Raw genomic sequence first — 23,348 nt, 5'->3', positions numbered from 1 at the left:
CGACTGCATAAATATAAATCCAAAAGTGAAGGGTCACTATCTTTTAATATACTGTTTTCAAAAGAAAATTAGGAATCATTTTATTCTAATTCAAAAGTAGAGCAGAAATATATGTATATCATATTAATCATCATATTAACTATAGTATCATAAGAGAATTACGTGGAGATATATACTAAATATTATAATAGCCTTTTATACATACATATCGTAAAAATGAAAAGTCACTATTATGTGGTTGGAAATTAAAATATTGAACAGGACGGTTTATATTTGATATTTTAATGTAAAAATTCAATTACTTGTTGAAATTCAAATCTACATTATTCATTTCGTTTTAATGTTATTTCGATGTATTTTCATTTTGTTTAGATTTGTTTCATAAATATATGTGTTACTTGTCATTCAAGTAAATTTATTAATATGATCAGCATAATTCTGAATTGAAATTGCATAAAGTAACTATGAAGTTTGCCGAGATATGTACATAAGAGATATGTACACCATACTCTAAATCGAAGAAGTAAGAGCTGTTAAAAGTGATGAACGCGTTCAACTGTGCTCGCAGCATTCTGATCAATGGTTCTGGCTGGATTGGTTTATTTACAAATACTGCCAATGTATGGTTTCGTTTGACAATAAGACTATGATATTCATGATATATATTCATTATGTACAATAAACGCACGAAAAAATTGTGATACATAGCTTTGATAATCCATAAATTAAGTTTCTAAGGTATGTCGTATTTAATGGTATTTATATAGGTTAAATATATTTTAAAATGTAAGTGATTTTGACAGACTATTTGTAGTAGAATATAGAAAGTTTCTTCGTAAAAAATTCATATAGAAATATATTTTTTATTATTGTATCTTATTTGTTCAATAATTTTATTATCGTCGATATGCTTATCATTATGTCGAAACTATTTTTATCGTTAATACTATGATTTACATTAATAACAGAAAGTTACATAATATTTTTTGTATTTTTAATGTTTTCAAAATGTAACATTCTTTTCATTTCATACGTTATTTTGGTGAAATATTTCATTATATTAACTAATAGTTCTCAATAGTTTTGATCGTGTCAAAGTAGCAAAATATATTTGTATCCAGTGGTGGCTATAATATAAATTGTTAATAAATTATTTCTTATGCTTTCTTCTCCTTTTTTTTTTTTTTTTTTTTTTAGGTACGATTAGTACAATTTTGTATTAAGATAAACAATGTCTGAGAAAAATATAGTTGAATGGACGCAAAAGGATGTGACAAGATGGCTTAGAGAAACTGGACATGAAAAATTTGTTGACTCGTTTCTTGATCAGGAAATTGATGGAAAAGTGCTCTTGACCCTGAAAGAAGACGATCTAAAGTTAATATCCAGGAATTTACAGAAAATTGGTGATATTAAAAGATTATATATTAGCATAAAACAATTACAAAGGGATAATGTGGCAGTATTATTTGAATTAGGATACATTGATATATTTCCATCATCAAATTTTTATAATCATCAAAAACATGAAGTAAGAAGGAAAGTTAAATACTTAATATCAAAAATCTTTTAAGATATATGTTCCTTTAATATATGAAATGTGATAATAAGTGAGATATTTTAAAATAATATCGATTGTGTTTCCATAGTAGAAGTTTTTTTTCTATTTTAACAGATGCCTAGTAGTGGTTTAAATAACGAAGGTTCTATTGAACATGAATTTTATTCAGCATCTGTATCAGAAGATGGTCATGCGTCACATTTGTCACCTGAAATTTGGAAAACTTTCATTAGTTTGGCATATTTATTTATTGTTACATGGATTACTGCCTTTGTGATGGTCATTGTTCACGATAGAGTGCCTGATATGAAAAAATATCCTCCGTTACCTGATATATTTTTAGATAATGTTCCACATATTCCTTGGGCATTCGATATGTGTGAAGTTACTGGAACTATACTTTTTGCAATATGGCTGATTGTACTAATTTTTCACAAATACAGGTGAAGTATATTATAAGCGCTACTAATATTTAAGATTAGGTTGCAAAGTAGACGATTTTAAAAGTATTCAACAAGTGTTTGTTAACGCAGATTTATTTTATTACGGAGATTTTTTGCTTTATCTGGGACAGTCTTCCTGTTAAGATGTGTTACAATGCTTATTACTTCCTTATCGGTACCAGGCGCACATTTGCAATGTCAACCAAGGAAAGTTCCCGAAGATTGGACAAGGTGCGAATAATACTTTACCCTTTAAAGTAACTAGTATGAAATAAAAAGTTATATTAATATTTTCATTTTATAGTTCTGCATATGTAGAGTTATATAATAAAATTGCTATGGCTTATGTTATATGGCGTGGTGCTGGTATGTCGATTCAAGGTGTTAGAACGTGCGGTGATTATATGTTTAGCGGACATACTGTTGCGTTAACTATGTTAAATTTTTTCATCACAGAATGTAAGTATTAGCATGTTTCTGAATAGATAGGCTATAGGTAATATGTATATGAAGAGTCCACGGGTAAAGAAGGTAATGTCAAGTTTTAGCATTTCTTAGAAAATGAAAATCGATTTTTCGTTATACAAAATAAAACATTTTATTCTTAATTGTATTTTGCAGCATTTTCAACTTTATCTTATAACTGTAAGTGATATATGGCGCATTAAATTGTAAAAAAATGCAAAGTACACTGCATTTTACATCTCAATTTCTTATAGAGCTATTGTGAAACTTGGCAAATTGTTATTCAAATTATTGCTACATAACCAGTGATAAAGAGTACACAGAGAAGCATACGAGAGATATTAAATTCAAAATTTGTTAAAATTGACATTCCCCCTTTTCACCGTGCAACCTTCGTATAATTCTTATTATGATGATATTTTATTTACAGATACACCGCGACAATTGTATTTTTTACACACCTTCACATGGATGCTCAATATGTTTGGTATATTTTTTATCTTGGCAGCACACGAACATTATTCCATTGATGTTTTCGTAGCTTTCTACATTACATCACGATTGTTTCTTTATTATCATACTTTAGCCAATAATCAAGCATTGATGCAACGTGATTCAAATAGAACCAGAATATGGTTTCCATTATTTAGTTTTTTCGAATCTTCTGTCGATAGTATCGTTCCAAATGAGTATGAATCTCCGTCTCTGATCGTTTGTAATCTAGCATGTACTGGGAAAAATATATGGCATTTGGTACGATCCTCAATTTGCTTCCGTAAATCATGGCGTGATGTAAACGGCAGTGTAAAGAATAGCACAAAGAAGGAACACTAGCCAGTATATAAGTTACTTCAGTTTTATATTCCTTTGATAATAGACTTTTGAGAATATTAATTTTACTTGGTAACTCTCTTTATACCATTTAACCAAGTAACAAAAGATATTGATTGTAATATATTATTTATTTTTTGGAAGTGAAATTAGTTAGCTAGCGAAATCTCCATTATCAAAAATAAATTTGTACGATTTGTTTAAATATTTCTAATCTTTACGAAATGACTATCCATAATAGTACATTTAAATTATTGCCTTCCAAAAGAAATTTTATTATTATAATATTATCATATTTAACTCGTATAATTCCTATTAAAATCAATTTTCACTATCTTCTCTGAAACTTAGGTTTAGACACATTACTTTTTTCCCTTATTGTTAATCATGGAGAAATTTGTTTTCATTTTCGTGAATAAATATATTATAAAAATTTGATTATGCAAGTAAATTTTCTAAGTAACAAGGAATTAAAATTAACTGAATGTACGACTATATGTTGGAGTTTACGATCATGTGCAATATAATTTGTTGTTAACTGAAGCTACATTATGAATGAAAGTTATATTAATAAAGTCATAAATAAAGTTGCAAGTAACAGTAAGTAACAACAGTGCATAAAAAAAAAAAAAAAAAAAAAAGAAACTGATTCGATACGAAAATTTATGTATTCGTTTATTTGATAATTTTTGATACGAGATTTCGGGAAATAAAAAAGATTGGATAGAGCGCAGTACTAGTGTAGAAATATGAATAGTCTTTCCATTTTTAATTTGTATATATCTTTTGTTTTATTTTTTGTTTACTAAAATTAAGCGTAAGCGAAGAGATTTTACCGATGAATCGATTTTAGCAACTATTATGTATTCTCGTCTTATCGTGATATCCTCCGTTTCTAAACGCATCATCACAAATAGAAGTAACAAAACAAAAGATAATTACGCACGGCCAGAATATAACTGGACACACGATGATCATGATCAGATATGTAGTACATTTACATATAATACGTGCGATTAAAATACATTAATGATGACGCTATTCTTTACGTGATTCAACTGAAGTACAATTGAACGAATACTGAACTTTTCGCAAGAGTTAATTAGTAAGAGGCTATGTATGTTACAGTGATCTTTTAATATTTATATTTGTTACAAATAGAGTGTATGATCATTTAGATTTTTAAAAGAGGCTCTTAATGTTATGCTATTGAAGAGGAAGAATGATTTGCACAATAGTAAGAAAGAAATTATATATATATATATATATATATATACATATTAATATTTGTACATATAATTGTTGTATTCTACGATCATTTTATATTGAGTTGATAAAATTATTTTTCTATATTGCTTTATTACGAATACTTTTTATATTTTCCTTTTTCATAAATAGGTGCACATTCGATAAGTGTAATGTCGTATAATATAATCATAATACTCTTACAAATATCTATTACCAAAAACGTTTGTAAATACAGTATTTAAATTATCTTTATAATTAATATCGAAAGGTGCTAATTTTATCGTAAATAAAAGATATTATAACAAACATTTTTTCATAATGCATTCATTCAAGGATATACTTGATGTTCATATAAAAAGTAACGTGCACTTTTCCAATTTTAATCGACGAATATTTTGTTTTGTATAAAGTCCACTATCAGACAATAAACGATAATAATGTATGATAATTAAGTAGGATAAGTTTGTATTACGGCGAATAACAACAATCTTTTATAGAGTTTTGTCAGAAATAGAAGCGCGTCTACGTAACTATACCGCTGCTATAATTAAACCACCGGTGTATGTAGACCGTCATAGTTTCAGAGTCGTAATGTCGGAATTTTAAAGCAGTGATATCGCAAGTTTCAGCGTTTTACGCATTAATTTCTTATTCTCGTTTGAAAATTACAAAGTTAATAAAATACTTGACGCAAATAAAGATGTGCTGCGCTCGTTTTAATATTATTTCTACTATATTCATGCTTCTATCTTACAGGTATGTATTATAAACTTTAAAATACTTTAAAGGAATTTTGAGTGCGACCACTTTATCGAACAATATAATAATAGTATATTCACCATTTTATTTCAATATTTACCTTAAAATTATTTAATCGCGTATTTTATTTTTAACATAATCTAAGGGGACATAGTAACCGATTTGCATAATAATTTTAGCACGATATTTATTTAAATGGCAAGCTGTTTCTAAATACCGATATATCTTTTATACGTATATAGAAGATTAAGAAAGAGCAGAGATTTAATTTTAAAACTATCGAACGTTCAGTAATTGAGATAGCATGGAATCGAAAACGGAAGGCATCTGTCCGATCTGTAATCAACGTGCAACGCTGAAATGTAACGGTTGCAAGCAGCAATTTTATTGCAAAAAGGAACATCAACGACAGGACTGGCCCAGACACAGGTCAAATTGTCAAGCATGGGAGATTCGCGAGAGCCGCGAACTCGGACGGTATTTAGTGGCATCGAGAGATTTAAATCCGGGCGACGTAATCCTATCAGAGTCACCTTTGGTTTGGGGACCGGCGTTACATTCGGATCAAAGAGTTTGCGTTGGTTGCGGCAAACGATGCATTAGTAGCGATACAAGATGCACGAAATGCCTTTGGCCGGCGTGCGATACAAATTGTTCTGGTCTTACTGATAAAAATAGACACGGTCTGGAATGTTCTTTTCTTATAAAAGCAAGAATCATTCCCAGGTTTGTAACATTTCGTAAAATACAAAAATACAGCTTCGTTTAAAGTTTAAGAACAAGGTTTCTTTAAAATTTGTTTAAGAAACAAATTTTAGCGAGGAGATAAAACAGTTTATTAGTTATCTTTAGTTGACGATTAAAAGGGACATGGTTCGGTTTAATCGTATTGTTCGTAACATGAAGTTTATACATTTATTAGAGATATTGAGAAAGAAGGACAAACAGATAACTGTCTTACATTCGCTTTCAAATTGAATATTGCAGGAAACTAGAGCAAAATAAGAGAATTATTCGTTTATATTAGTATTTATATACATAGAGATGTTTATACATTGCTTAAACGTTATTTGGAAATTAATAAAAGCACTGTCATCGCTTTTTAAAAGACAGCGAAGGCGAAGTTACAAAGCGTTACAATCGCTCGCGGTTATATCGTATACAATACAAAATAATATGACTAGTGTATACGTAGCACAGAAATAATATAAAAAAGGATAGTTTAACATTTATATGTATACAAAGTATATATGTATATACATATTGTTCTAGTTTCTGTGTATGATTTCATTTATTCTTAATTAGCGTTATCCATGTTTCAGGTGCGATGTTCTCTTAGTAATACGTATGTTAATATTATGGCGCAAGAAATTGAAATATTGGTATTCTATAGAAAAGTTACAAAGTCACCAAGATTCTCGTGGTCAAGGAACGAACGCATATGAGGAAACGATGAACATATATCGGCATATCGAACGTCTTTTACCGGACGATCCCTCCAGCAAAGATATCGTGCACAAAATTTGTGGCTTGATAGACGTTAACGCGCTGGAAACTATACCACCTGAGGGCTGCGTTGCGATTTATGAAACAGCATGTCTTTTGGAGCATTCTTGTTTGGCTAATACGAGACACAGTTTTAAAATCGACGATAAGGGTAGACCTCGAATCACGGTGATAGCCGTATGTTCTATACACAAGTATGTAAATATAATATTTCACGTTACAGTCTTCTCTTTCGCTTCTTTTCTTTCTTATACATCTTTTTATACTTCTTTAACGAATATTTTTGAAAAAGCTTGATACAAAGTGCAAAGTCAAATAGCGTTTTTGTAGTATGTCTGAACATCAAAGAATCATTTAATATCTTTGCGTCGTACATGTTCTATAGTATTTACTTTTAGAAGTGCGTTCCACTTAGACTCGGTATAGAGGATAACTTCTTTTCTGAATAACAAAACCTAAAAGCTCTCTTTTATAATGTATAGGTGGGACCATTTAAGCATAATGTATACACACGCACTTTGGTCAACGAGGGCGCGAAGAGCTCATCTTTCGGAGACGAAATATTTCTCGTGCCATTGCAAGCGATGTGCCGATCCAACGGAATTGGGCACGCATCTTGGAACCTTAAAATGTCCTCGCGACAACGATTTTATTTTACCTAAGGATCCGTTAAACTTTGATTCGCAATGGGAATGTAATTCGTGTCCTGGAACTTTGACTGCATCGGAGGTGACGCAGTTTGTTGGAAAATTGGAGGAGGATGTTGATGAAATTATGTATCAAGCAAACAAGAATAAATTGGTTGATCTTCTGTCACGGTAAAATAACTTTCATTTATCGTACATTGGATAAAAAAATAATTTCGTATCTATAATACTTCCTGCGGTATACAAGAGTAGCTAAATTATTAATTTTATTATCCGTTCTTGCGTATTGTCTCTTTTTTCTCTTTGTTTGAAATATTTTTATATCGATACCTACTCTATTTTCATTATACATAGAAAGGACAATTATATAATATAAAGTAAATATTTTTATATTACATTGCACATGTACATAAAATTACAATTCGCCGCTATTGTTTATCGTCGATGCGTTGAGAATAACCAAAAATATGTCAACTATATGAGATGTATGTATACGTTCGCTCTTAATAGGAATATAATTACGCTTTTTGGAGTCGTTAAAGCTTACGCATATACACACTCACACACACACACATATATATATATAGATACATGATTTTCTTAATAAACGAATCCAAAAATTAGCTAGCTTTTGTCTAATGAAATTAGCTATTTTATTTTATTTTTGCATGCTTTAACGCAACAAAAATTTTTTTCGCGAAACGAAAATATGGCAAAACGAGATTCTATTAAAAGTTGTCTTTTCCTTTTAATAAAATAATTTCGAAAAAAGATATTTTCGTAAAGATCACTTCGCTGTGATATTTTTAAACCGATTTTTAGACATCGTATGGAACGAAAGTCGATGATTCAACTATAATCGTTATTTGATTCTAGGCTTACTACGTTATTGCATCCTGGACATCAATTGTGTACATGCGTCAGTCATTCGTTGATTCAGCTACTGCCTGCAAGCGATCCGAAAAAACCTGAATTATGCAAACGTATCATAAAAACCACCAAAACATTAGATCCTTATGGTGCAAGATTAGCATTGTACACTGCGGTCGCATTGAGAGAATTGTCTACTTGTCCAGGAGAAAATAGAGAAGATCTTCTGTCAGAAGCAATATCGTTATTGCAATTTGAACCAGAGAATTCGCCTGGTGAAAAGCTTCGAACGTTAATGGAATCTGAGTTATGATAATTCTATTAGATTTAACGTTTAACGAAATAATCGTAATAAAAATTAAATTATAAAAATCGTTCGTATTCTGTATTATATTTAGTAATTTGCATTTAGAAAATTAATTTATGCTGGAAAAAAGTAATATGAAAAATGTTTTTCTTCGCATGATCTTACGCCATAATAGCTATGTAACACGACATATCGTCCATATTGAACGACAAAATGCATGTTATTTGCAATTATACAGTACACGTAATGGTGATCAGTAGCACCGTGCTGTATATATAGTGCTATGGTAGTTGATAGTGCTGTTCTTATGTGTCACATTTTATTACATAAGATAACGTTGTATTTACAGTGCAAATGTTACTTGTTTCTAAGTCAACGATATTGTTAATGCGTGTTTGTCGTTGCAGAAGAATTAAGTAGTGAAAACCTGTCTTACGCTGGAGAGAAAAAGTAGAAATTCCAGGTAAACGTTATTGGATTACGGTAGCATGTAAATCTAGACTAGATTTAGCCTCGAGACGGAGTAACATATTTTTATAACAAGAATAGTGTCTTTTTTCTTTCTTTTTTTTTTTTTCTTTTTTTCTTTTCTTTTCTTTCATAGCAAAACGATTATCGAACATTAATTTACTTATACTATTTACTTTACTTATACATTGTTAAATACATATCGTTCTATCGGAGTAATCTTTAAATGAAATAGTGACACGTAAATTTTGTTCGTAACAACGGATTTGATTTGATTTGATTTGAGTGAAAATAGATTCGCGCGTGTATTGGGAATTTAAATACTATTTTAAACGGTTCGTTAATGAACATTCAAACTAGGAGAACTAACAAGTAATTCGCACCACGGTTTTCAAAAATAGAAATATCTTTGTTATCATGCGTAATATTCGCTTAGGATAATTCTTCTTATATTCTCGATAATTTCCGTTTGTATATTCTGATCGATATTTTAAATCGGACATTGTCTGTAAAATAAAGAAGCACGTTTTAAATAGGATTGCGTCTAAACAGCAAAATTCTATACAAATTATACTCAAAAGATCTTAACTTTCTACAATTCGTCACAAAGAATTACCTCCAAAGAATCACTGGTAATTGATCGATTGTCCGTGCGTTCATTTCAACGTAAGAAAGAAAGAGAATATTAGAATTTATTAGTTAATAATAGGAAATACAAAGTTCTAAACGGAGTAATATATCGTGCGATCAAAGTTCCTATGCCTATTTTCCTCGATGATTATCAAGGTAGACAAGAACGTCGAGTGCGTACAGTCAACAACGGATAGGACAAAGATTGTCCCTTTAATTGAGCTGTAATTTGCAAGAGATAAGATTTGCCTGGTTGTAATCTTTTAAGGGTAAACGGAAGCGCTCGATCTTTCGATGGACTCTGTTTCTCTTCGCAGACCTCGAACGTATACTCGGAACGTCGTCGACGATGAAGACCGCATTGGTCTGGAATTGTTGTCATGCTGGCCAATGACGAACTGCTCTTTAATTCTCGTACGAGGATGCAATACTTGGCAGAACCTGCCGACTCTACCCCTACTGTCACCTCGTGGCAAGTTCTTAAGGATCTGTACTCCCGTGGCGCACTTTTAGATGGAATCTAAACAAAGTGTTCACAGCCTTTCTACATTTTGACTCGTAGAATCACCCTTAACCGATCGAACGTTCTTAACACGCTTCTTCGCATTCTATTATCTATCTCTAATTCTATTTATCTACAAAAATGTCGATTTTTCTTTTTCTTTGAATTTGGACAGCTGATCGTATCTGTATGCCCATTCTACATACAGTGTTCTATATACAGATTGTAAACAGTGTTAAGTTTTCTAATAATTTCATCCAATTAGAAGCATCTATCTTACGTACCGTGGTTATTTTATGTACACGTTCGCGTTAAAGGTAAACGAATAATGCAAAAGTGACAGGTATGTATAAAGCTTACGAATATATCGATATTTATGTGGCAATCAGCGAATAAATATTATTTTGTTTCGCCTGTATTTCGATAAATAATAAATATAATTTTTCTGTTTACAATTGTTTAACACGCGACACATGCAACATACGCGAGTTAAGATAGACACAACGACAGCAAACAAGCGATAGCTAAATAATAATTTTAAAAACGTATTTTTAAATAGAGTTTTGTAATAGCGTGCCGATCAGCGATGTGAAATCGTTAATCGTTTTGTTCGTTATCAAAATTCTAGCGTACTTGGAAAGCAATTTTACGCTTTAAATGTTATTCGGCATATATTAATTTGCATGAAATACCTGTGGATATATCGCGGATGATTGTTGGGTGGCTAGTACTTTAATGGCAGATACTCGTACTAATTCCTGTGGTGTAGCGGATATCCGTAACGTGTACGTCTTCCCTGATGTTAAAGGTGGTACTCTTAACGATGCATATCCTACTACCTCCTTTTCCTACAAATGTTTGTAAATTGTCTATAATAGTTTGATGTCAATGCCAATAATTTTTCGTTTCGCTATTTCAATAAGACTGTGCCTTAAGTAAGAAATCTAGATAATATTACCCCTTAAGAAACTAATTTGGTTACATCCATAGATTTATTATTGTAAATATGCGGTTCGGTATATAAGCCGTATAATTGATTTCATCGCATTATGTAACGGCGTTAATATATTACATATATTAACATATACATTAGCGTATGTTATAATATGTTACCTAGATCATTTAAATTATATTTTTCACTTTTGCGAAATTGAAAATTACATTGTAGAGTATAGTTTTCACGAATATAGTTTTCAAGTTTTCTTTTCCTCCCAACTCTATGATCGTTTTAATACTAATAACGTATCGGTTTAATTCGCTTTGCAACATACAGAGTTTTAGAAATCTGATTATTTTCACATACTCTCGAAACATTTTAACTTTGGATCGTAAAAGTGAACTTAATTACCTTACTTGATTACCTAAGTAAGATATTAAACGAATCTCATATTATCCTGCTAATCATATAAAATATGATATATATATATATATATATATATATTAATAAATATAACGGATATAATGGGAGAAATTTTTTTCAAACAGCGATGTAAAGATTCGAGTTCTTGATTTTCGAAAGACGAAGATCTTTGAATATTAACTATAACTAGTGATTATAAAAGCTTTATTACCCTTAAAATTCCTGGACCGCTTAATTTTGCTCTAACGATGCCACCACCGCAAGGAAGAATATGAAAGGTACTCGAAGTATTTCCCGGAGGACGATAATGGAAGCTGATGAATCCATCGGTTTTGCGCAAATTAGCCGTGGTATAATGTCCAGTGCGTAGTCTTAATTCCGGTGTCTTCCGAAATTTGATCGTGTCAGTCGCTATTCGATTTGACACATTATTTCGCGTATTTACCTAATACAGAATAATAATAAATGACTAAATATCGTTCGCGTATCAACAAAATAGTTGAACTAGAGAAAAAAGAAAGAACGCGCGACTTTTAATATACGGAACAAAGATAGTTGTAACTGTTTTCTTCGTTGAAATCAACGATACGCTTACTAAACTAATACGAAAAGAAACGGCTGCTTTCAAAAATGAATATTCTCGTGGAAAAAGTTGGTTTTTCGACTGTCTGACATTTTTCTCTGTTCTAGCAAGAAGAGAAAAGGTTTACTTCCCTTTCGCTACTTTCGCTACTGAAAGAGTCACGACGCAAACACTTTATTACAGGATTAAGTGTTCTCTAGTTGCAATTACTAACCACGTATAAGGTAACATTGTACGTAGTATCGTACTTCATCCGGTGAAGCGTCAATTTTGTTTGACGCACGCAATGAAGTCCTTCGGGAATGCCGCGGTGTTGCTGTTCCTTAGAAGAGGAACTGCCTTTCGTCGAATGCTGGTAAACGCGTAGAACATTTTGCGCGGCGCAAAGGGTCAAGGGGTGAGCCTGAGACCCTGATGTCACGGCTAAACAGTAATGCGAGAGGTGGGGATCTATGTTGCTGTAAAAATAAATGGATTTTTGTCGAATTCGTGGCATGAATCACACAAGCCAATTTTAATTCGCTGGGACGTTAATCGTAAACTCGATATTTCGTCGACCGGCCAAAGAAAATCTTTATTCCCCTAATTTTTATTTTGTTCAAACATCGATCTTTCTATTATCCTTTTGAATATGAATAGTAGAATTCTAGCGATAATCAACTATCGTATGTTGTTATTATTATTATCATTTAAAATTTTAAAATACATTTAAATATCATTTGCGAAAACTGCAATTTGTTTAATTCGTTGCTTGTATGGAGTTAGATTGGTTTGCACATTTTTATATGTACGCGGGAAATGATTTCGAAGCTTCTATTACAAAATTTTTGTCCAACGTTGCATCGAGCTTGATTTAATTTGCCAAGTATCCCTCAAATGCATCGAAATTGTAATTTACCAGCTCGATATGTTCATACGATGAGGCAATTTTTATCACGTTTCGATTAATTTTATCTCTTCGAAATAAAATGTGATTAGCAGTTGTTACGCGTTGAATATAACTGTACGCGATACTATCGTTAAATATGACAACTAAGTTTTCCAACAACTTGCGCGTCAAAAGAAAATTATTAGCGATACCTTTTATTCCAGGATATCGTAAGCCGACGTTTGCTTCTTCGTTGTTGAAATCTTAACGAGCGGTGACGATTTTCCATTTCGTTTGCATACAATTCCGGAATATGGCTCAAACTGCTTGACGTGGCGTACAGCAGCACTGTGCTCGGTGTTAAATTTTGTAAACTGGCACCAGGAGGGTTCACGGATTTAATTTCGAACCAATAAAGACCAGCGCGTGTCTTTGATATCGTAAAATTCTGATCCTCTGCACCCTCGTACGTGAAAAGAGGGGAGCCTGGTTTCAAACTCTTCACTGGCCACCGGGTTTGAACTGTTGTATCGATCATAATATACACTTTATCATAGATTCTCTCTCGAATACATCGATGTTTTACGTTTCTTTTACTTTCCTTCTTTTTCCCCTCTTTCCTCTTTTTCCATTTTAACATTATCAATCTAACTTTATCGATTTCTAATATTTTCTATCGTTTCCACGGTTCTCATTTAAATAGGTGCAAAGATAACGAAACCTCGGTAAAACATAATTATTACATGTTTCGATGAAAAGCAATTTGTGCTTGGTCATATAAATTCTAAATAAGAACTTAACGACTGAATAATTCTACTAAACATTATTGGACGATATACTGCTATTCATTTTATATTTGAACTTATTTCAAACGATTGAACCTATGGATTTAAATATGAATTTAAAAATTTACTGAAAATTGGATATGTGAGAAAGTATATGAAATAGAGATTATACTGAAAGATATTTATTTTATAATTAAAGAAACTATTATATATATATATATATATATATATATATATATATATATATATAATAGTTGTGTGTGTGTGAGTGTGTGTGTGATATGTATATTTTTACACATAAAAATGAGAAATGGTGGTTTTTTTTTTTAATGTAAACAATGGGTATAGAATATGAAAGAAATCCGAGGTACGTTCGTTGAAATACGGCAAGGAGTATAAAAGAAAGATAAATTGTATTCAAGGATAAAATATCGCATTTGACACACTCTATAAATGAAAAAGGTATAAATTTGAAAAATATGAAATTTCATTAGGTCGTATGGTATTTCTCTCCACCATTTCTCTCCGTCAATCGATCCATTTAATAACCACATAAAATTAACTGATAAATAAACCACATGCTTTGTTCCTTTAAACTTTAAAGTTTAACGGAGCAAGGTTCGTTTGGTTCGCTGATTGATTTTAATCATATAGGAAACAATTCTTAAAGTTCTCCGTACATTTTGCTCCTTCCGTTTCTTCAATGTTCTCCGGTGGCTCGACGTAACTGACCGTCCATGATATCGGCCCGCTACATGGGCTAACGAGTAACGTGAGAGGTGGTCCTTCGCGTGGACTCAGGTAATAGAACCTGCAATAATTTTATCTGCATCCAGTATAATATTAATGTTCGATACGTATTAACCAAACAAATCGTAACCAAACAAATACAAAGCTATATTTTAATTAAATGGCGTGCTATATATATACGACTTATATTAATAAATATCTATTTTCTATTTAATAATAGAAGAATAATAGAGTAGAGTAGAGAATGATAGAGTTACATGCTGCTTTAAGTATTGTATTTTACGATATAACAAAAAATTGTATTTTACAAGGAAAATGTGAAAAATTTGGATCACAATCATCGGAATAAGGAGGTATTTACCCCTTTTTTCTTCTTCTTTTTTAATAGAACACGATCGACTCCTTAAAGACGAATTATGAGAAGAGATAATGTTACCAAGATTTACAAATAAGAAAGAATAACCGATAAAGGGAATTTTACTGAACTTGTACGTTAATATTTGTACAGTCATAAATTCTGTACGTAAAAGTTTTTCCAGCGGTATTTCTTTTCTTCGATGTTAAATGAAAAGTAGAACGAACATCTTATTGTTGCTACTGCCACAATCAAGTATCAACAAACCGTCAACCATCCGGTCAGAAGCTTGGTACGAAAGCGAGGTACATTCGGAATAATCTTTCAATATCCAAATGCAAATAATTACTGAATAACGATAGATTGTAAAATCCAACGAACATACATATACATGCATGATACACAGGCATGGACGGGCGCGCATAAATGGCTATACAATTGCAGCGTGTCGTTTATATTTAGTCATAATGTTTGATCGTACAAAAGTTCCCGTTTAAAGATCGTACCGGTTAAGTTTACGCCTCGGCACAGCCGTCACTGTTTCTCTCTCTGTCTGTCTGCCTGTCTGTCTGTTTGCTTGTTCATCTGTCTGTCTCTGTTTCGACCCAACAAGATCTGTCCCTCCCATCGGCTAGTATCCCCATCATCCTTTCGAACGTCGTCGCGTCGCGTCGTCGCTGCTCGTCCCGTTAGCATAGTCCGAGAGAGCGTCGGGACGCCGCGCCGCGCCGCGCCACACGTGCTCTTCGTTCACGGCCTGGCACTGAAACGGCTATTGTAAAATTAGCGTCTACACACAATGCTGGCGTCGCGGCGTCTGGGGTCGCGCATCCACGACCCCCGTCGTCTAATTTTGGCGTTTGCTTCGTCCCACGACAGACTCGAATTGATTCTGTCATTCAGCCGGCAGCGCGAGGCCGTCTACCGACTTTCGTGGAAATCCACGCCAATAGTAGAGCCTACGACGCGTGGCATCGCGACGCCTTTTCGCACGCGCCTTAGCCTAGACATCACTTTCCAGGAAACGTCGCGACCTTTCGCTTTAACCTACACCGAGAGAGAGAGAGAGAGAGAGAGAGGGAGAGAGAGAGAGACAGAGGCAGAGAGAGAGAGAAAGAGCGAGATGCGAGGGAGAGGGGAACGAGGGGGGAGGAGGGTTCTAGGAAGGGGGCGGAGGGGAGGGAGGGAGACCGGACGACGAACCCCGGCTGAATGAAGTTCCCGAGAAAGATAGCGTGTGCTTATTCTGACCGTTCGATCCTTCTGTTTCTTCGTTACTTATACACCGATCTAAGTGCATACTCATTCTTTCGGATCGATCGTCGTCTCTCATCGTTGTTTCTGGCTACAGTTTCTATCAAACTTTCTTACGATCGTCACGATTACGAATGACAACGGTGGAAAAGAGATTACACGCGTTGAAACGAGATTATATTGTCGGGTCGTGTTACTTCGTTTAGTCGTATAACGTACGGTGTTAATTTATAATGACGTCTTTTTTCCACTATATGATATTAAAATGTATCACATGCCTTTGTTTACATGTTTTACATCGCAAGGATTATAATTTACTCTGTTTTCGAAATAATTGAAAAATTGTTAAGGCGCTTGATTCTGTAAATGCACCTGCCTTCTGCAAAAGTTATATATACACGCGTATGTTAAGTTCAAGTTTAACGCGTAACCTAGCGTTTCAGTGTTCAGAGCAATTGTGCAATTAGACTTGAGTACGAGTTTCGCGGAAACCATCTGATAGTAGAACTTTATGATGCGCAGCGTCGCGACGCATCGTACCATCGAGTGCGAAATAAAGTCTGACCGACGATATCAGTTTTATCCCTTTAGAAATTTGGTAAGAATTTCGTATAACATACGGAACGATAACCGTAGTTGAAAATCGATCACTTAGAAGCGACGAAACGATCTCCAATGAAAGTAATTCATTCGCTGCGATTACCGATGTATTCGAATTTTCCCTTCGAAACGAAAGTAGCGGAACATTGCTTCGTCTTTGTATCTGATTTATATATATATATATTCATTATCGCAAGTAATATTAATAACTATAACTGTACGGTGGTGAAAAAATGACGACGGAATTGATCGATACACGCTTTCACAACTATCGTAGTAATAAGCGATAAGGGTCGGTGTCTAAAAGTATGTCGAATTGGTTCCCTTTTTTTTCTATATTACGTTATAGTATAATAATAGAATATGTTCGATAATGATATTGTTTTAACCAGATACTGGAGTAAAAGATGCCGTTTAATGCACGTGAAACGGTATTCGTGTAAACAAGAGAAAATGGTATAAGTACGGTGAAGGAACGCAGTATCGAAAATTTAAAGGATCATTTTAACAACCATATTAACGCGAAAATTTTGCTGATCGTTCGAAGTGTAATTGGTGCCATGATACCATGAGAATTACACATGTATGTCATCTAGCAGCAATTCGAGTCAAATTGCATCGGTAAAATCTGTGCTACGGTTGATGAAACACGGTACGGGGTTCGTGACGTTCTCGTATAAACGTTCGAAGCTCCATAGGCTTGGGTACACGTGCATCGAATAAACAAGCTATGTAACCCAAACGAAATTCGCACGAATTGTTTCTATGGTTCGGCGAAAAGTGAATGCACCTTTCTTGCGGTGTTGTTTATCTTTAGATCAAAGTGTTACTTTGTCAAGAAGAAAAGCTGGATTTTTAAGTACAAAAATACACACCTTCCCCCTTTTTCCCCTCGCTCGAGTAATAAGTTTGTTTGTAACGATGATTTTAGGGTAAACTGTGGATGTTATCTCGTTTCTGGCCCTTTATTACCAGATGTAAGATGTAAAAAATGTGTCAAACGAATGATTTCATTGGTAATATATATTCGTAATATATCACGATAGAACACGATTTAAGTTGATCCCAATTGTTCTTTCGTATACGAACGATAGTTGCATAGATTATAGATGAACTGGCAGTTTCTAAGATACATTAGTCATTCTAGCGTATCTCGATACTCGATAGTCAGAAGTGTAATACGTTCTCGGTAATGTAATCTACGGGTATCTACGTTTCTATTATATTGCTTGGCCAAAGGATTTGGCATTCCAATCCGAGTGAATTGGATTGTAACTTAATCCGTGGTGTTTCGGTGTAAAATAATTTTATCGTTTCACAACGGAAGAAACAAATGGAACGTTATTCGTAAAGAAAGAACTAGGAAATAAACGTTAAAATCACCGTTCGTTTCGTTGTTGTTCGTTAAGACGATCGTTCGCACGATCTCTACTATCGATAATTTGACGATAATTTGACGATAATTTGACGATAATTTGACGATAATTTGACGATAATTTGAACGCGTTTAACCGCTTCTCTAAACAAACGATCTACAGTTTACCGATATACACTAAATTTACACGATTACGGCAGATAGATTATTTAAAAATTATTACAAAATAGATTTAACGAGTAGATGTGGCAGTGGTGTGTACGATCTATTCGAAGTTGCAACGGAATTATTTTAAACAGTGCGCTCTATATTCCGATGAAAAGGAAAGCCGGTGAAACTTTGCTAATTATAATAAAACGGAAACAAGTTTAGAAGGCATTTTTCTCGATTGAGAATGAGAGCAACAAAAGATTAATAAGATAAAGATTAATAAGAGGGGTGTGGGGGAGGGGAGGGGAGGGAAAGAGAATCGTTGGAACGTTGCGGTAGAAAATCAAATTGAAGATTCAATGGGGATCGATGAAGCTTGGTAAAAGAAGAAGAGAGACAGGGTGGTAGATACTCACTGAGATACGTTACCGGGGCGAAGCGTAGCTGGTATCTGGTACTCGGGGTGCAGCACGCCAGTCCTGTTGAACTCTTGCGCCCTGGTCGGTTTCTCGGCACCGAAAGGCCTCGGGCTACCGATCGTTTTGTACCCTTGTTGCTGGCGCGGTTGTTGCTGCGACAACTGTTGTAGCTGGCGCAGCTGTAGCTGTTGCTGGGACAGTGTTTCGCAGAAAGCGCAACCGGTGGCACGGCGCGCGTACACTGACACAAATACGAGAAGGAAGAAGCCGAGTGGTTGCGCGTGACGCATCGTGGTGACCGATTTTCCTGAGCTACGATGAGAAAATATGTGTGGGATGAGAAGGGCGGCGACGACGACGCCGCGACGTCCGTCGTTCAGTGGCGAACGAGTTCGACTGTATGCCGAACGGTAGACGATGCCAGTCGGCGAGCGAGGCTGCCGCTTGGGAAACCACGCTGAGACGAAACGAAATAACCCCTCTTCGCTTCCTACCGAGGCGACTTCGTGTTTGCCCCATCTTCTGGAAGGAACCCTCCTTCCCCTCCTCGTCCTTGCCTCCTTTCCCTTACTCTCAACCCTGCCTCGTCCCCCACGAGCGACCAAACCATATATACTCGTTACGTTTAGCCGTACATGTGCTAGCACGTGTATATACGTGGGTGACCCTGATTCCGAGGAATTTTAGACGAACGAATGGTTGCCGAGGTCTCCGCCAATTTGTCCACCGAGACGAGAAGCAAGTGCCAACACTGTTGTCCTCGAGGGGCTGTTCGCGGCTTTACCCCTTCGACGCTTTCTCGCGTTCTTGCTTTTCTCCATCGTGCGCACCTTGACTTTTACGCTCGATGGGGACGAGAGATTTCGCAGCGGTGTTTCGCTGGACGATTCGATAGACGATTCGCTACATTCAATTACGATCGATACATTTAATTAACAAAACTGTTAAATGCTATTGTGCCTCCGCTGGAAAATGACCACGTTACACCGTTCGTCCAGATCGGATCTGACGGTAAACGTAAACAAAACGTCCCTATGATTTGCTGGAATAGTACAAGTAAGATAGACGAGGCGACCGCTTCTCTAAGTTTGGATTATGCGTGTAATTGTTTATGTTTGTAGCATGGCGTACATGCAGCGGTTACGTACAGAGAACGATAAGAGTAACGACCTATGGCACGGAATCGTTGAAACCTGATTCGTAATTGAGTACACAAGTAAAACTTTCACGTCATAAGTATTCCTGCTGGATGCATCGAGCGCACAAGTGTATCAGCCTTCACGACGAGAGACACGGTCGCAATTAACAGCAGTCTAAAAAGAATAATTCGAGGTGATTTCTACGAAACGCGGCTAACCGCGTTACCGCTAGTGAATCAACTTTGAAGTAAAGGTACCGTTCGATAAACACTGCCGTCCTTGCTTGAGAAAGAGAAAAACAGAAGCCGCGTGTGTTACCTACGCAGAGATAATGCTGGCGAGGGAGATAAGAAAGAGGTAATTATTAAATAACGACGAGAGAGATAGATAGGTAGATATCGGGCTACATAAGGCAAAACAAGGTGGATGGACGGTTTTAGAGCGGCATCGAACGAGACCTTCCTGTTTCGCCGGGGTGCGAGGAAAGAAGGAGTTGATATGGCGCGAAGATCGTGCAGAAAGGGAAGTTATATACGGTACGCTTCGCTGTATCTTGGACCAACCATGGGACGATGATGACAGCAGGTCTGGCGGGTGGCAGGCCAATAAATCATGGCTTACAGTGTGGGAACCTCTGGCTATATGCTACTCTCTGCGTGTATGGGGTATGCCATCGGTAAAACCTTTACTCCCGTGAGTCGATCGCAGGGTGACCGTACGTCGTACGTGTATATAACTCTTTCTCTTTCTCTTTCTTTTCCTCTTTCTCTTTCTCTTCCTCTCTCTCTCTTTCTCTCTCTCTCTCTCTCTCTCTCTCTCTCTCTCTCTCTCTCTCTCTTTCTCTTTCTTTCCGCCTGAGCTCGTTCTCTTCGACTCCACACGCTTCATCGGTGCATGCTCGAGCCCGGCCGCCACGCCACGCCGCGCCGCGCCGTGCCGCGCCACACCGCGTGTAGAGAACATCAAGAGACGAATATGCTGGTGCAGGCGTTGCATTTCGTGTAGGTGTACATCCTTATGAATACATCATATATTGTTACCAGAAGGAGCACCATGTATCTCGTGTAATCGGTAACGGTGCAGCGGTTCATCGAGATCAGCCTTTTTCGGTAATCGCTTCTTTCCCCATGCTCTCTCACAGTCTTGCCATTCAACTGTGTCAGCGATATTGTACTTACGCTCGATGGTCTACCGACCGCCCATAAACGGCCGATACGTCGGCCAAAGAATATGACTGTCCGAAACGTTATATCGGACATTGTCATGTTACATCGAGTTTGACACCGTTCGTCTTTCTTTTTGGTAAACATCGCCGTCGAACAGAGTCCAAGTATAAATTTACGCGCGACCATTTTTATGATTCTCTCTTGTCCATTCGATCCTGCCGCGTGGAAAATTGTGAAACTTTAATATTCGGGATTAATAGACGAACGATGTTTTTATATCGTTCGTTGCGACAGCTAAACGCTATGAAACCTGGGCGATTACAAAGGAACAATGACGCAAGATCGTCGTATATATATGACAAGCAAGCGGCACGAACGCAACGACTTTTTTTCATACAAGTTCCCGCGCTCTAATTTTGCGCGAAGAAGCTTGCGATCAATGCAGACGCGTGCATCGAGTTATTCGCGTAATGCGGAACCACGTTCGTTACGTAACAGTGTAACGTAATTCGTAAAAAGGGACGCGTATTTAAACAGGATCGGGTTCCGAATAGACTCGTACCGAAAAAGGAACGATAGGAAAGAAGGAATTGTTCGGCGAAGCAAAATGCTAAGAAGGGATAAAAACAGCTGTGATACGGCTTCCATTGGGTATCGCTTTTGGCTGAGTTGTCGTTCCGATCGGTCCTTTTAACGTTATACCCGCGTCTCTTTCTCTTTTTTTTCTTTTGCGCCATCGAAAAATCCTTTGTAGATATTTGAGTAGCTGTTATCGTCCTAACCGCTCGCTGTATTGTATAACTTTGTTACAACATGGTCACAGTGAGTCTCGAGTTGTGGTCGTTTCATCGTACACGTAAGTACTTTACGTGTTTGTACCGTTTATGAACCTATATGGAAGATGCAGCCAAACGAAAGGGCTACCTCGAACGAAATCGTTCCTCTCCTGTCGATTTCAGCGCGAATCCTCGATACGGATCGTTAGCAGACTTTGTAAATATTCTGATATTCGTACGATGATTTTTGTCGTTTCGTTCGTTTCGTCTTTTTATCGTACTTGCGAGTACGCTAACGTTACCCTTGGTAAATAATACTCGTCATATTGTCAGTGTGTATCGTCTGAATCCAACGAAAATGTAAAAATTATATTCTAGTTTTAGCTTTGATTTATCCGTAGGTATTTGTTTTAACGTTAGTTCGAAAACGTCTAAGAACATGATTGTTTAAATGTTCATCTTATAGAGACGGAGTTGTACAATGTGCAGAACAGAATGAAAAGTACCGTTAGTTGCTCGCGTGATTCCAGAAGATAAATTTGATTTTATTCGGATCTCGAGCAATTAATTTCACTGAAAATACATACAGAGACAACAAAGTTGCAGGGCTGTCGCCGGCGAGTGCTAGAGTAATTTCAATCTCGAGAACATACATAGTGTCTCCGTTAACTTTTTTCCACCACTTGTCTGTTTCCGGCTTAATTGCCTTCTTCTGATATTTTCCTTTTTACTCTTTTATTTTTTCTTTTTTTCTTTTCTTTTTCTTTTTTTTTTTTTCTCTTTTCTTTCTTTCTCTTTTCTTTCACCGGACTGGTTCAGGGCAACAAAATGGTGGATATTCCGTGATCGCCCATATATTGGGTCCAAAGTTTCGTTATCGAAACGGCCGGCCGCAATAAATAACGGCTTCGCTTTAAAGAAGTTGAAGTTGAAAGTCTTTTGGTGGTCATTTTGGCAGCCCGGGGATATGTGCGGACGTCGATGATCTATACCTGTAACATTGTGCTCCACGTCTTACATATGGAGGCAATGTGTTTTTGTAGGTTGATCAAAATCAAATCAGATTTCACGATCGCAAGTTAAGATCGATTGCTTCCGAATTCCCTGTAATTCATACGTTCGCTCTGATCGTCTTATGACATTATTGCTCTTTATATATTTACTTCCGGCGTCGCGCTTTAAGCAAGTGAGCGAAGTTTATCGCATGATTTAAATCTCAAACGATTGTACCTCTTACCGAGAAACAAGTTTCCTCCAACCGTTATTGCGAATTAGTAAATTAGCAATTGCGTGTTTAAATGGCAATTCCTACGAAAAGATATACTGGTTAATTTTGTTTTACTTTTCCTCTTTTTGCTTTTCTTTTCTCTTCTTTTCTTTTCTTTTCTTTTCTTTTCTTTTCTTCTCTTTTCTTTTCTTTTCTATTCTTTTCTTCTCCTTTCTTTCGTGGTAGAAAACCTCGTTATCAAGAAGAATTATCCTTCGTAATAAACGTATCGTTACCGATGTATATAAACGTGCCTGATGAGCG

General features: G+C 35.6%; 3 protein-coding genes across 3 annotated transcripts; 2 read left to right on the top strand and 1 right to left on the bottom strand.

The window, feature by feature from the left end:
• Positions 1 to 24: 24 nt before the first annotated feature.
• Positions 25 to 5,268, top strand: Smsr (Sphingomyelin synthase related). The gene is made up of 6 exons (XM_072007088.1): positions 25 to 738; positions 1,198 to 1,531; positions 1,676 to 2,004; positions 2,095 to 2,235; positions 2,309 to 2,463; positions 2,900 to 5,268. Exons 2-6 carry the CDS (start codon positions 1,232 to 1,234, stop codon positions 3,301 to 3,303), a joined length of 1,329 nt encoding a protein of 442 aa, XP_071863189.1. The 5' UTR covers positions 25 to 738; positions 1,198 to 1,231; the 3' UTR covers positions 3,304 to 5,268.
• On the top strand, positions 5,164 to 8,708 carry Smyda-5 (SET and MYND domain containing, arthropod-specific, member 5). The gene is made up of 5 exons (XM_072007087.1): positions 5,164 to 5,304; positions 5,599 to 6,033; positions 6,630 to 7,007; positions 7,296 to 7,631; positions 8,337 to 8,708. The coding sequence occupies exons 2-5, from the start codon at positions 5,612 to 5,614 to the stop codon at positions 8,641 to 8,643; spliced, it is 1,443 nt and encodes a 480-aa protein (XP_071863188.1). The 5' UTR covers positions 5,164 to 5,304; positions 5,599 to 5,611; the 3' UTR covers positions 8,644 to 8,708.
• Positions 8,709 to 9,438: 730 nt separating this feature from the next.
• Nord (neuron derived neurotrophic factor nord) lies at positions 9,439 to 19,215 on the bottom strand. Its single transcript, XM_072007085.1, has 7 exons — positions 18,734 to 19,215; positions 14,514 to 14,644; positions 13,261 to 13,570; positions 12,395 to 12,638; positions 11,809 to 12,042; positions 10,930 to 11,085; positions 9,439 to 10,255 (listed from the first exon to the last, which is right to left on the bottom strand). Exons 1-7 carry the CDS (start codon positions 19,024 to 19,026, stop codon positions 9,887 to 9,889), a joined length of 1,737 nt encoding a protein of 578 aa, XP_071863186.1. The 5' UTR covers positions 19,027 to 19,215; the 3' UTR covers positions 9,439 to 9,886.
• Positions 19,216 to 23,348: the final 4,133 nt, after the last annotated feature.

This window comes from Bombus fervidus, chromosome 7 (genome assembly GCF_041682495.2).
Source record: "Bombus fervidus isolate BK054 chromosome 7, iyBomFerv1, whole genome shotgun sequence".
Classification (NCBI taxonomy): Eukaryota; Metazoa; Arthropoda; class Insecta; order Hymenoptera; family Apidae; genus Bombus; species Bombus fervidus.
The sequence above is the reverse complement of the archived record's forward strand: the minus strand, read 5'-3'. Positions and strand labels throughout refer to the sequence as shown.